At 43.9% G+C, this 14,963-nt stretch overlaps 1 protein-coding gene across 2 annotated transcripts; it reads left to right on the top strand.

The window, feature by feature from the left end:
• The first annotated feature begins 7,812 nt into the window (after positions 1-7,812).
• On the top strand, positions 7,813-14,830 carry amotl2 (angiomotin like 2). Of its 2 annotated transcripts, none has more exons than XM_022759399.1 (10): positions 7,813-8,534; positions 8,677-8,827; positions 9,458-9,602; positions 9,703-9,795; positions 11,190-11,485; positions 11,606-11,790; positions 11,897-11,998; positions 12,091-12,251; positions 12,603-12,794; positions 13,001-14,830. In XM_022759399.1, the coding sequence occupies exons 1-10, from the start codon at positions 7,813-7,815 to the stop codon at positions 13,084-13,086; spliced, it is 2,133 nt and encodes a 710-aa protein (XP_022615120.1). In that variant the 3' UTR covers positions 13,087-14,830. The 2 variants fall into 2 exon arrangements, with proteins under 2 accessions (XP_022615120.1, XP_022615119.1); XM_022759398.1 differs by having other exon boundaries at positions 8,674-8,827.
• The last annotated feature ends 133 nt before the right edge of the window (positions 14,831-14,963 follow it).

The raw sequence follows: 14,963 nt of genomic DNA, 5'->3' as shown, positions 1-14,963 counted from the left end.
TCAGCATGTGACATCTCACAATCTACACACAAACAAACCTAAAATAATCACTTGTAGGCCTCGCGTGTTTGGTAAAATTCCTCACAAGTTACAACTTGTTTATGTCACTTCTTGTCGCCTGAATCTTCTCTCCGATAGGTTATTTTTTCAATAAACATTCGGCGGTATTCAAACAGACAACTCAAGCATTGAAGTGAGCGCTCATGTTGTCTGTTGACACAAGATCGGTGTTGTGAGACAAACACAAGCTGCTTGTTTTCCTGAAATGGCCAAATTGAGCTCAACACCTTCCAAAGGTTTCTGCAGCAGTGACAGCGAGGAAGTTTCATTTAAACACTGTGACAATTCTTAATACACAAAGTAGAATTACCCATCATCCATAGCGCCACAACACTTCCTGCTTTTCCCAGCCTGAATGTGTTTAATGTGACTCCACAAACCAAAACCACCACGACAAAAAGTATTCAGTATTTTCTCTAGATGACTTGATCCACACCTCCTCAACAGAATGAGTCTTTGTTCGTTGTGCGGATGTGGTGACTCAAAAGCTGCCATTGTGTTTATTGCTCACCTGTCGTTGATGCTGGCCCTCAGGACACGGGCCACAGTAAAAAAACTGTGTCATTATTGGTGTCCTTAAAGAGGCAGCGTGTGTTATTTTATCATTCTGGTTACCAAGAATCAAACAGTTTTATGACCCTGTCCTGTTTGTTTTCACATATTTGTCTCTGTGTTTGTATCCACACTGACTGAAATCATATCACGACACTCAGTCTGTTCCTAACTCGGCTTGTTTCACCGTCCCGACGACGAGAGATATTTGGAGAAGTGGCGTGGTTATGTGCAATATGTAAGTCATTTTTATAACTATTTCTTATTTTTTATTTCTATTACTATTTTGTTTTTCTCAAGCAACTTGCTTTGCTCTGTTTGTAAATGTAGTCAACTTATATTCGCTATTTTTATTGAATTTGTAATTTGTCCTGACTGAACTGTTGGAAATGTCAAACTATCAAGACATTGTTGCTAATATAATATAATATAATATAATATATAATTTGTTAAGCACCTTTCATACATGCAGCTCAAAATGTTTTTCAGCCAAGAAATTACACGCACCAAGTGCTTCGTGAAAAAAACATAAAACGTGTCAAATGGAAAATAAGATGGAAAATAAAACCTACTTGATAATAATAAATTGAATAATTATATAATAGAAATAAAAATTTAAGATGAATTAAAAAAAAAAAGAACATGTTTAAAATAGAATGCATAATTATGTAAGAAACTTTTTCTCAAAGATAAAAAACTTCAATAAAAAAAAACTAAAAAGTTTAATTTCGCTGTGAAATGAAAGACAATAATGTGGACGCGAATAAAACTAGTGAATTCAGAGAGTTGAATTAAATTTAGCTGAATTGGAACCGAGTGAAAACCACTGAAGCCATGAGCCCACATCATGAAGATATTTGTCCCTGCCTTATCTGTAAACAGCATCACCCACAGGCGGAGCTCTGTTTGGATTTCCTCGCCGGTTCACTGCGGCTTGTTTACTTTTTTTGCTGAAGTGAGGAATTTCTTGTGTCACCAGGTGCGAGGGACCGTTTCTTAGTAGATGTGCAACAACTCAGACTTGTGTAAATGTTGTTCACCTGCAGTTGTTTCACATTCATCAAATACGGTTCGCTTGTGTTTGTCGAGAAGTGTCGGTCCGTGAAGGGAAGCGAATGTGGGATTTCTTTGATTTCTACTATGAATTTAGATTTGTGTATTCGGTCATAAGATTTTATGACTGAAATTTGTCAGAACATAGAAAGAATATATTCAACTCCCCAAATTTCCAGACCCATAAATCATTCCTCGCCATTGTATACAAAGAAAAGTTGCGGTTATGAATTGGGACAGCCAATCTCCAGTGTTATTCATTAGAAACCAGCCGTTAAAGAGAAAACGTCAGTGGCTGCTGGTTGCCCTCCTGTCGTCCTCCGTGAAGCAGCAGACTGGAGGCTCGGTCAGACCCTATGGACATGGTAATGTGAGGAATTTCCTCCTTTGCAGGGAAAACAAAAGGAGCTGCTAAGGCGCCTGGCTTGTCCCACCTCACATAACAAGGCTGGTGTTCCCAGATCGGCCTCGCATTGTGTCAACCCAGTCAGCCCAGGCCGCACCATTAACAGGTTCAAATGGCCGATCTTAAATTGTGTTTCGAAACGTGCGGAGAAAAAGGTTGAAAGACCAACAAGATGTTTGTGATAGAGCTGATATGAGCTATCGTGGTGACAAACGTGCTAATGTTGAGTCTTCGCTTAATATCTTTAACTTTTTTTTTCCCCCTGGAAAAACATGCAGCGCAGAGATGAAAGGTAACAACACCCTGATATTTGCTGTTCTCTCTCATTGAAACAGGTGATGCTAATGCTAATCATTTCTAACTGAGAGTTACGTGAGAAGACTGACACCACTCTCATGTCTCTCAAAAGTTTGACTGTTCCCATTCACTTGAAGGAGAAAGTGAGTCCCAACCTTTGACTGGAACTGTATATGTACAGTATATAGAGATAGAGATACAAGGTGTTCATAAAATTGCCTGTTAGCTTAGCTTAGCACAAAGATTGGAAACGGGGAAACATTCATTAAACAAACAAGAGATAGAGGGGAAATGGAGTAGGTGTTTATCATAGACTGTACATAACATGGTGTTCATGCTGCAGGGAGGTGAGATCCAATCACAAAGTGGCGACCCGAGATGAATGTGGAGGCACCATCTAATACCAGGTGTGAACTGACATACTTTGAGCTGTCTTCTTGTGATTGGATCACCCAAGACGCATATTTATGCCAGGTGTGAACAGGGCCTTTGTTACCTCCAGATAGAGGCAGGCTAACTCTTCAGCCTTAGGCTTTATGCAAAACTAAACTAATGGCTGTCTGATCGAGCTCCAGATAGCAAACCCAACCCGGCCCGTGATTGGGTCGCATGCTTGTTTTCTTCTGGCCCAGTGTACGTCTGGTTCTACGGCCTGAATCTGGCCCATATACGGCATGATTGTAAAGATGCCACTTCCACATCTGGACCACTTCTGGTGCACACACAGACAGTTTCTCCGTCTGTCAGTCAGTGCCAGCGGATAGCAGCCGGACTCTGCCCAGATGTTGTTGAAGCATACGGGCCAGACTCGGGCCGAGGACCCAGGCACACGTCAAACTGTTCCTTTTGAGTGAAGATTAGTTTCTCTCTGTTCATGTCTGTTTCCTCGTGTCTGCGACTTTTAGCAAGTGACTCACCTCAGGTTGTGCGTGCTGTGGTCTGATTCACTCTCCTTAAGTATTAAAATACGTAACGCACTTCATGTTTAAAATCATGCTGTGACAGAACAGCCACTAATGACAAATATTTATTCATGAGTTTTTGTTGGAATTAACACTCTGGCTTCATGTCATGCTGGTTTTCAGTAAACAAGCTATGGGTTCAGTTTCCAGGGAACACCAGCCCACAGTCACTCATACAGTCCAACATCTGGTTGTTTGACTATAAACCAGTGTGGCTGACGCTGAGTGGCGTCATAAAAAAAATAAAACAAAGAATAGTGTTGACTTGTAGCAGCAAGTTTAGCACTGATTCATATTGTTGATGCCATCTGTGCACAAAGAAACACAGCAGCACTGTAAATTATCGGAAATTAATTTTCCCATTCCCATACAGAAATGTAATATATGACCTATATGTCCCTATATCAATATGATGTCACCTATAAAGGGATATGTTATTATCACATATATACATCCTCCGGATAAATGAAGATTCAAGATTATAATATATATGAAATACCCATTGTAAAATCTTATATATATATTAAATTATAAATACATGATGAATTTTTATATGGTACATGTGGTGAGCATATATGTTAATGATATATATTTAATTTATATATGCAAGTTTATTAAAACAACATAATTTAAACCTATATGTTTATATATATTTTTTGTAGTTAATGTCTCATTAATTTTAAAGATGTCTGTCTTGGTGGTCTTTACAGACTTTGGGATGGATATATATTTACATAACATATGTCTACGATATAATCATACATACATAAGCATACATATTTGTAAGGGCTAGACATACATGTCAATATTGTTCCAGTTTGTAATAGATTTCGTATTTTCTACCTATATCTTTTTATTTTAAATGTACATATATTTCATACATGGAAATTCAATATATGTGATATATATTACATTTACGCAATTACCCTGATGACACATGACATGTCCATGCACTAGATTTGTTATCTTTTCCGTCCTAATCTTGGTGATGTTGACGCTACATCACTCGGACGCTGTGTCTATGTCTCTCACATTTTCCCACAGTGCAAATGAAATGTGAGTCATGTTGGTCTCTGTGAAGCCTGGGTGATGACATAGTTCCACAGAAATGATACATGAAGTCCATTACACCAGACGAAATGACATGTTTCCCCTCTCTTTCTAGTCTTTACGCTAAGCTAAGCTAAGCTAAGCTAACGACATAGTTAGCTTTAAAGCACAGAGATGAGGCACGGTTAGCATGGCTCAATCTAAGGCTAAGGTAACATTACACCCTGTTTGTTTAGTCTGTACAAAGATTAAATTTCAGTTCTACAGGAGGTTAAGTACTGGCAAATAAATAACACAACCTCCTGTTTTTACACTTTGGTTTTTGTGTGGATCAAACAAACAAGATGCCGTGTGTAATTGGACTTTAATCTAGCTCTGGACAAACATTAGCTAGCTAGTTACTCCCTAGCTGGTAACAGATATGAGAGTAATCTCTTATCTCCTCATCTACCTTTCTTCCAGAAAATAAATCACAATTAATTTTAAGAACAAGCTGCAGCTCTTATATACAATGTAAAATGGTGCCGCAACACAACGTGAGCTGTAATAAACCTGCTGCTCGTCTTGTTGACGCAGACGGCTCATGAAAATGGCAAAACCTGTTGATTCTTATCAGTTGTTAAAGCAATCAGCATTCTTTAGTTACCGTTTGGACTTCAACTGCCATGCAAATCAGCAGGTGGACGTTTGCCTGTGAGTGTTTGAGATAAAGTAACCTGCAGTTTGTCTGACTGACTGACTGCACCGCGTTAACAAGAGGAGGCTTGTTTACACCCAGCCACCACATTAGGATGATCCTTTTCATGCAAAAAAAGGGCTGCACTCAATAACATTACTATCCAAATACTACAGCCCAACCCCCACTGCCAGCTGATCCCAGGTTCTTCATCTGCATGCATGCGTGTGTGTGTGTGTGTGTGTGTGTATATGTGTGTGTGAATGGAGCGTATAGCTGGTGCTAGTGGTGGAGGGGAGAACAGCAGATGGCAGGGCTGCCCCCGTCATGTCTGCTTTTTTGGGGGAGAACAATGCATCTCTCAGAGCTCTTATTAAAGGAGGGGAAGGGGATTTCAGTCCACGGACAGCTGGCAGGCATCGTGCCTCGCACCCGCCCCTTCTCCCTCTGTGTCCACACACAAACACACACACACACACACACACACACACACACACACACACACACACACACACACACACACACACACACACTCTGCAATTAACTGGCACGGGCCACGGCTTAAATATTTACCAGGCGCATGCAAACAAAAGGCAGTTGAAGAAATAATGATTAATCCATGTCTCAATTATATGACAGCACTTTTTGTCATCACTGCCTCGGTGGGGTTGATAGAGTGGCACCTGTCACCGAGGTTGTGTCGTATTTCTATCACGTAAATCTTGTAAAAAAAAATCCACCTTGCAGTTCAGTTCGTCAATCTTACGGCCGGTTGCTCGGTTTGGTTGATCAACAGAAAAATGAGTTCACAGCACTTTTTTGATTATTCAAGTAGCTGTTTTAAGACATTTATGAAGTAAAAATGTCAAAGAATTTACATTTTCAGCTTCTCAAATGTTAGAATTTGCTGCTTTTCTCTGTTTTACATTCACGGAAACTGAATATCTTTGAGTTCTGGCCTGTTTGAATACATCACATGGTGCTTCTGGGAATCAGTAGACATTTTACAGACTTAAAAACCTTATCGTTTAATGAAAAAAAAAGATAAATCCTAACCACCTAACCACATTTTATGATAATGTTGTCAAATCTCACTTTTTATGTGACATTTTAAAAAAAAAACACTTGTGGTTTAAATCTTGATTCATGTGTTTCTGTATCATTTTCACGTCTCATGTCTTTTTGATGCAGAAAACCCTTGATATCATATTTCTAAACATCATCGTTTCAGTAAAACCTTCATGACCGTTGAGGTTGAAATGTTTTATTGAGTTTTATGACCTTTCTTATCTCCTCCAGCCTCACGGTAACATTTCTATGTGGCTGTAAGGACTTGGCTATGAAAACTCCACCAACAACAAAACACAACAAGCTTCTTTTACATGACACAAGCAGCCAGCTGAGATAGTGCTGCTGCTGCTGCTGCTGCTGCTGCTGCTGCTCTGAATCCAATTTTTTTTTTGCTCCCTCCCTCCCTCCCTCCGTCCCTTCCTCCCCCCCTTCTCTCCTCATCCACCTCCTGCTCCTCCTCCTCCTCCTCCCCTGTGCTCTGCTTTTGATCCCACAGGGACTTGGAGCCTTTACATTCCAGTCATTCCAGCCGCAGCGAACAATCGGCCCTCAGTTATTTATTGGTGCAGCTCGCAGCCTCGGTCTGCTCAGTCTGCTGCTGCCCGTCGGCGCGCACACACACACACACCACACACACACACACACACAGACACACACACATACATACACAGAGAGAGACAGAGACACACGTACATGGAGCGGAGGAGCTCGGGAGACTTGTGGACATTGTTGAATTGAGCGCAGAAAAACTCACCGGGAGATTTCACCGCCTGTGAACCAGTTTCGTGTGGGATGAGACTATCACTCGGTAAGGTGTTTTTTATTTTTACGTTTTGTTTTTCTCTCAGTTTATCTCTCGCTCCGGGGCCGGACTGTGTCTGGATGCCTGATAACTAGACGTCTGAGCATGGCGCAGCACTGACTGACTTACTGCTGCATTAATTATGTTGCTTTTCCAGTTTGATCTCATATTTGTTTTATTTATTGAGTAAAAGAAATAGCTTTACTGGACTGTATCCTGTTTTCCAATGATATCTGAAGACCGAAATTAAATAAAAGCCACTCACAAAATAGAGTTTGTTGTAGATTGTGCGCCTCTTACCTTCCACCTCTGTGGTATTTCATCATATTATTACGAATAATTAACAGGAAGCTTTTATTTTTCTTTTGCATATTTTGGTATGTTTCCTGTTAAAGCATATGATTCATGCCAGATTAGGAAATCAGTCTATTTGTTGTTGTGTGAAAGTATGGGAGGACTCTGACGTTCATAGCAACGGTTCAGTATTACTCTGCTGTCTGACTGGAGAAAGTTATGCTTTACAGTGTGTGGGCAATAAAACTGGATCTGCACTGACATCACTGTCAGGGGTATTTCCAGCAACAGCTCATGCACTCACAGCAAAAGTCATGGTGCAATAGCAGAGCTTGTGAATTATGACTGAGAGGAATGTTGTCAGTGTTTCTGCTTGTGGTTTACAGCAGAATCACAGCCACTACAAATGAATGAGGTCTGGGAATGCTGACAAAAATGCTGAGTTGATTAGATAAAATGAAAGATGTGCAAGTCTGATCAAGATTATTGTTTTTCTTTCAGATTTGTGATTTGTGAAGAGTCCAAACCGCCACCTCCAGGCTCCTTTTTTTTTTTTTTTTTTCCTTTTTCTAATTTCCCTCCGACTGAAATGAGAACTGCTGAAGACTCCTCTGGAACGGTCCTGCACCGTCTCATCCAGGAGCAGCTGCGCTACGGTAACCTGACGGACACTCGCACGCTGCTGGCCATCCAGCAGCAGGCCCTGCGCGGAGGCAGCAGCGGCGGGGGCACAGGCAGTCCCCGCTCCTCTCTGGAGAGCCTCACTCAGGAGGAGACCCAGTACATCCAGATGTCAACGCGGCAGGAGCCTCAGGGCCAGGAGCACCAGGGGGACTGTCTGCGCTCTGAGAGCCCCATGTGCCACCTCTACCAGCTCCATGGTGAGGAGCTGCCCACTTATGAGGAGGCCAAGGCCCACTCCCAGTACCTGATCTCTCAGAAGGGGCAGGCAGAGCAAGGGGCCCCCGGCATGGACGTGATGGGGAGTCGCAGCGAGGGACAGTGGGATCTTAAGAGGGAGCATGCTCGCTCCCTCAGTGAGAGGCTCATGCAGCTTTCTCTGGAGAGAAACGGACGCAGAGACAGTCTGGCTACGAGCTTTTCACACAGCTATCCACAGCTGTATAATAATAATGTGACAAATGCTGTGGCGCCCGACAGGCAGGGGGCTCAGCAGTGTGTCAACCAGCGCGGGCCACCACCGGACTATCCTTTCTGTGCCAGACTTCCTGGATATATGCTCAGTCACTCACAGGAGCATGGACAGTACTACAGAGACCCCCCTCCCCCCTTCCACTCACAGCATCACAGGTAACCACAGCAGGTGCAGGCCACCGTGGAATTATGATTCAGATAGAATATGATCTCCAGACGATCGTTCACCCACTATCTCCGAGACATTGTGGTTTTCAGCAGAGTTGTAATGAGTCACCTGTGTCTCCCCCCTCAGCAGGTATGTGTCCGCTCAGTCCCAGGCGGCTCACAGCGGCGTCTCCGCAGCCTCAAGCAACAACTCGGCTCAGACGGACGCGTTGATGCGGGAGAACGAGCGGCTCAGGAAGGAGCTGGAGGTCTACGCCGAGAAGGCCGCCCGGCTGCAGAAGGTGAGGGAGGACGGCGGTGCGATGAATTGGAGCCCGTTGGCTCGTAGAGGGAGTGGAAACTGTAAAACATCAGTTTTCCTGCCAGGGCATGTCAGGGTGATGAGCTGTCTGGCAGTTAAGAAATATGTAGAGGAGAGAGGCGGGTTCAGCTCATGGGGAAGTGACACAGACGCATCTCCTCCCAAAGTTTCTAATCATATTTATTTCCTGCTTCTTCCTTCTGTTTTGTTTGGGACTTTTCAATAATTCGCTTTTGCCAGTTGAGTGTTGAGAGTTTTCACACTATTCCAGCCCGTAGAATACCCACAATGCATCTTTATCCCCTTTTGTCTTTCAAAGCATGCTGGCGTATTGCCATGAAAGCAGACAAATGCCTTGACACCTGGACCCCACAAGTGTTCACTCAGGAATGTTGATTCCCACTTTTCAGTTGCGCATAGTGTTAAGAAGCCGTTTGCCTGTAGGCAGTAAAATAAAGAAGGGAAAAGGTGGCCTTTGTGGGGATGACTAATTAGTCTCATTGATATTAACAACTGCAACTTAAACCACTATCCAGACACTGAATGAATGAGTTTGGGGGCGTGGGGGCCTCTCCCAGAGATTCATGTTCTCCTCATATTTTCCTCTCAGCTGGAGCTGGAGATTCAGAGGATCTCTGAGGCTTATGAGACTCTGATGAAAGGTTCTGCCAAGCGGGAAACTCTGGAGAAAACAATGAGGAATAAACTAGAGGCTGAGATCAAGAGGATGCACGACTTCAACAGAGACCTAAGAGGTACGTGTTCATCCAATCCGCTGAAGTGACACAGTCCCGCTGTTCAAATGTGTGTGTGTGTGTGTAACCGTCGTGTTTTGTTTTGCTCTCCTCGGTACAGAACAACTCGACACGGCTAACAAACAGCGAGCGGCCAAGGAAGCTGAGTGTACAGACCAGAAGCAGCACGTCTTTGTCAAGCTGCTGGAGCAGAGTAAGTTTATGTCTTTTTATTAGAGAAACTGTCTTCTCACGACACGATCCAGTGACGGAGGAGAGAAGGAAGACTTCAGGATCATGTTCCTTATCTTATCACACTGCCCTGTGAAGCACTTAACAATAGCAGGAACATAGTTGAGCAGGGATTGGTTTCCTCTCTCAGCGATGTGGCGTGTTATAAAAGCCGCGGCCCCACACAGCTCTATCTCTAACGTTAAGAGTGACTCTTGGCACTTAGACGACAGCCATTTTTCATAGCTGCAGTAAATGTGGCCTGGATTCCAGGAATTTTTTTTAGGTATTTCAGGCTGTTCCAGCATTAGGAATGCCTCCCACCCCCCCACCCCCCACCCTCCCTCCTCCTTGCTCAGTTTTGCATCACTGCCGACTTCCCTTCTCAAGGGGAACTAATAAGTCTAGGACTCCAGGGCGTCCGGGCCCGACTCAACATGACCTCTGGCTCGCTCACTCTCCTTGTTTGGGCATTTCTTTACCTCGTGGTTCTGAATATTTCTGTCCTCCTTTTCTATTGTGTGCAGGGATGCAGCTGCAGAATAAACCCAACTAACCTTTTGGTTTTTTGTTTTTTTTTTGCTTTTTTTTTACCTTGCATATACATTTCTAAAAGTTAAGTTTAGTTTTATTTCCATAGTTACATAATCGGCCATACATACCGTTCTGGGCATTTTTAAACAGCCGGTGGTCGGTTTGTTTTTCCTGAAAGCAGTTATCTTGGCTCAGCAGAGGCAAAAAAAACCACATAACATACAATAGTGGGATGTGTAGTTTTTTTTTTTTTTTTTTTTTTGTTAGAAGAACCACTTGAATTATATTTTGAGCTGCTTGTTTACTTCACGTCCTTAGAAGCATTCCAGAGCTTTTCCCAGTACAAAGCTATGCCTGTGTGCGTAAGTGGATAAGAGGAAGTCTGCATTCCCTCCACAGGCATGCACTCATGTTGTGTAATCACCCCCCTTTTTTTTTAAGTGGCACAGCAGATGAACTGGCTTTACTTTCTAACAGCCTTTATTTAAATCTGAGCTGCTTTTTAATGGGTTTTATGGAACATATTTTATTTTAATGATGATTGAATTTACGGTAGCAACGGCCGTAGCGCTATGATTTATTTTTTCACTCGGGAGGACAGGGTGGTCTGTTGTTGAACCACATGCCTTTATTGCAGCATCTAATTTCTCTTGTTGGGTCACATTCCATTTAAAGTGTAATTCTCTGAGTCAATGAAGGGCCACTGAACTGTCCTGATGTACAGTATAGCCCTCTTTAGTATTCCTTTGACCTACGACCCTCTGACTCCTACAACCTCCAGGACCAAGTCATAGTTACTCTTCCCGCCTCTGACCTGTATTTTTTCCCCTTTCTGTCTCTCAGATGAAGAGCAGCAACGAGAGCGCGACCGTCTGGAGAGGCAGATTCAGCATCTGCGCGTCTCCGGGGAGGAGTGCCATCGGAGGCGGGAGCTGCTGGAGCAGGGCCTGGCCTCGGCCAAGGCCCGCAACCGGCAGCTGGAGGAAGAACTGCAGAGGAAGAGAGCGTACGTGGAGAAAGTGGAGCGGCTGCAGAGCGCGCTGGCTCAGCTACAGGCGGCGTGCGAGAAGAGGGAGGCGCTGGAGCTGCGGCTTCGCACGCGGCTCGAGCAGGAGCTGAAGAGCCTCAGGGCGCAACAGGTGAGGAGAAGACGACGTTACATAGACGAGCGTTTCTTCTTTATGTCTGCAGCTTGGAGAATACGCTTATTTGTTATGTTAAGCCTAAAGTTGACCACTCCATCATGTCTTTTCTCTCAGTCTCAGAACCAGGCAGCTGACCCCACAGCGTCTGGACTGAGCTCCTCCACGTTGCAGCTGAGGGAGAAAGAGGAGCGTATTCTGGCTCTGGAGGCAGACATCACCAAGTGGGAGCAAAAGTACCTGGAGGAGAGCACCATGAGGCAGTTTGCAATGGACGCAGCCGCCACTGCTGCAGCACAGAGGTGTGATGACACGTACACAAATGTAGTAAAGGAAAAAAACTGGTTTATTACAAGTGCAGTGAAGTTTACGGATCAAGAATTTAACAGTCGTCTGTTTTACTTTCAGAGATACAACCATCATCAATCACTCACCCCGACACTCGCCCGACAGCAGCTTCAATGAAGACCTGCCTTTGTCGAGTCATAGATATCAGGAGATGGAGAACAGGTACACATCTTCCCACGTTCGTGTTTTGAACACCAGTTCATGTCTTACTGCTCGGGGGGTTTGTGAGCTCATCGTGTCCTCCGTGTGTTTAGGATCCGAGCACTTCACGCTCAGCTCCTGGAGAAGGACGCCGTGGTTAAAGTCCTCCAGCAGCGCTCCAGATGGGAGCAGGGCAAGCTGGAGAAACAGGGGCTTCGGCTGGCAAGGTCCGCCCCCTCCATCAACACCGTGACCAGCAGCATGGAGAGTAAAGGTGAGTTGTTTTTTTTGTTTTTTGTTTTTTTTGTCCTCACACTTCTCGCCCCGCTGAGGAATTTTCAAATCTAATGACATGTGCGATCAAACGACAACTGGCAGACTGGTCTGTGTCGCCAGACAGAATGTGCACTTCCTAAAAAAAAAAAAAAGAAGTGTGGGAGCAGGAGACAACCGTTTGGTGTCCCTCAAATAGGCAACGTGTTTTTTAAAGCGGAATGCATATCATCTCTCACTCCAGAATAGCTGCATCCAGAATAGTCATGGGAAGAACTCAACAAGGGCAGATGTGTAAATGTGGATGTAAGCGGGTAATTAAGCAGCCTCCTCTCTTTGTCTGCGTTTGTAGGAAAGAGCCTCTCAGATGACCTGACAGGTGCCGCCGCGCTGCAGCCCCACCCCCGTGCGGTGCCCAAGGGCGCGAGCAGAGACTCGAGCACCCAAAGCGACGAGGCCCCGCAGGAGCCCGAGCTCGCCGCAGAGCCTCTCAAGCTAAAGGCCGAGCCTGAGGCAGCTTCAGCAGCTTCAGCAGCTACCACCGGTGGGTTTACTGTTCTGTGAAGCACTTGACATCCAGTCCTTGTTTATTCTATTTGACCACTTTTTAAATGTACTGTACTCGTGCACTTTGTCAGATAAATTAAACAAGGTCATGTGCAGCTTTGCAGACACTGTGTCACTGCAGTCGTATTTGCTCCATCATACCAAAGTTGTTTTTCTAATCTGCTAATTTTATCCTCACTGCAGACACCTCGGAGGAGCCGAAGGCACCGCTCAAGACATTCAAGAGCATCAACAGCTCAGACGCAGAGGTGGTTGAAATCCTCATTTGAGCGCTGGCTGAGGCTCAAATAACTGAGCGGTGACGGCCAACGGCGAACGGACGCTTTTGGCCAAGGTGTTAACGGCTTTCCTCCCTGTCTGACTACTATAAAGAAAGGCAGAGTCCAGAATGTGACACAGTTTTGAGGGCAGAGCTGAGCTTTCCCTCTCCTGCTTCTGCACAATTCACAAACTCTGAGGTTTTGCCTCACAAGTCAGAATCCTTCTAGGTACCTGGACAGTATTCTGCATTGTGAATCGGAACTGGGCTGCTGATTGTGCATATACATGGGTTGTGCATGTTTTGTTTTTGTTTTTTTAGTTATGTATTGTATTTATATTTGTAAATGCTGCTCATATTGTGATATTTGTGTTTGAGAGGTGAGAAGGACATGGATCACTTTTTAATATATATTCAAATGACTCACTCTCTGGATTACATGCGCAGCCTGTCTACATTTTGTTTCCAGTAGCATGCCTATTACCATGGGAATATTTATAAAAACGACTCAGTATAAGCATCTATGTTATCATGCCGTGTGTGAGGATTATTCTGTTTAGCAGAACCACTCGAACCCCTAAATTAACAGTCGCTCCTCTCTTTAAAATACACTCGGGGGGCCCTGCTCAGCAGAGGCTTTGGAAACTTCCTTTGAATGTGGAGCACGCTCATTTCTCTCTTAAAAAAGCCTGCGAGGATTGACAGTGTTTCACGGGCGTCTAATTTTCCAGATCCTGGGGTTAATGTTTGGGGCCTCAGATGGCGACTGCCCAACATTTCGCTCCCCTTCGCTGACACGCCGGAGCTAATCTTCTCACATTCCTCGCAGAGGGAATGCTCCCGTTAAAGAAAAAGGCTATCTAAAGTCTGACCCCTCACCCTTGTTAAAATGGCGTGCATTCTCCACATGATTCATTCTCTGGGGCTGGTTATTTCTTCTGAGCCGCGGTAGCTGGTTCTACCAGAAGTGTAGAAATGGTCAACTATAATTGGCCTGCATTTGCTACTCTATTTGTTGTCCCCATCACTGTGTTATATTCAGCCGTGTTTTCTCTGTTGCTCACATTTCTGAGTCGACTACATCCCCGACATGGAATCTTCTATTTATTTCTCCCTGCATAGTGTAGGATCACTGAACACTGCTGAATGTAGACTCCTGTTTTGTTTCTGTTCTGTAGCTAACTGGAATGTGCCACAGTTCAGTTTTGTTCTACTCTTTCAAGGGGAATACCGCCCAAATTAATCGTTTTTCGCATTCGCAGTTTTCAAAAATGTTAGTGCTGTTGTCAGTTGTGGGAGTCACAAACTCCAGCTCCATCACTAACAGTGAAGAGTATTGTTTGAGGTCTTACAAACAGCTTGTGAAATCTCACAATTGAGCTGGTATTCCCCTTCATATTCCCTGTCACGGTGCATTTGCTGGTCAGTGCAACATGTCAGTTTGAGTTAATGCCCTTCACTTTTCTTTTGAATGTGTTTACATGAATGGCTATTTTGAAGTGAGAGAAGTTAATATATTTTGTAGTTGTTTGGTTTTTTTTTTCATTTATATTCATGTATTTGTTTTGTTTCCTGGTGCCAAAGATGTACTCTACTTTTAAGTTATAACCGATGACAAATGACAGGTTCTGGTAAGGTGCCTTGCTTCAGCTGGTTGACCCATGATATGATGTTGCTGTGAACTTTTGTAAAGGAAACATTTGTATGTATGCCTTAACATTTCACAATAATAGATTAAAATTCTTAATATATGTCTGATAAATGGCTTTCTGTTTTAATTGTTGCACTGGTTTTATACTGTATAAGCATTCGATTGAAAACCTAAACATCTGAGGTGTCACGGAAAGTTAGCTGTCAGACCTTTGCCTGATAACTTCACTTTATTTA

Source organism: Seriola dumerili, unplaced genomic scaffold (genome assembly GCF_002260705.1).
Source record: "Seriola dumerili isolate Sdu_G_001 unplaced genomic scaffold, Sdu_1.0 BDQW01000321.1, whole genome shotgun sequence".
NCBI lineage: Eukaryota > Metazoa > Chordata > Actinopteri > Carangiformes > Carangidae > Seriola > Seriola dumerili.
Note: the sequence above shows the minus strand (reverse complement) of the source record. Positions and strands in the feature narration are given on the sequence as shown.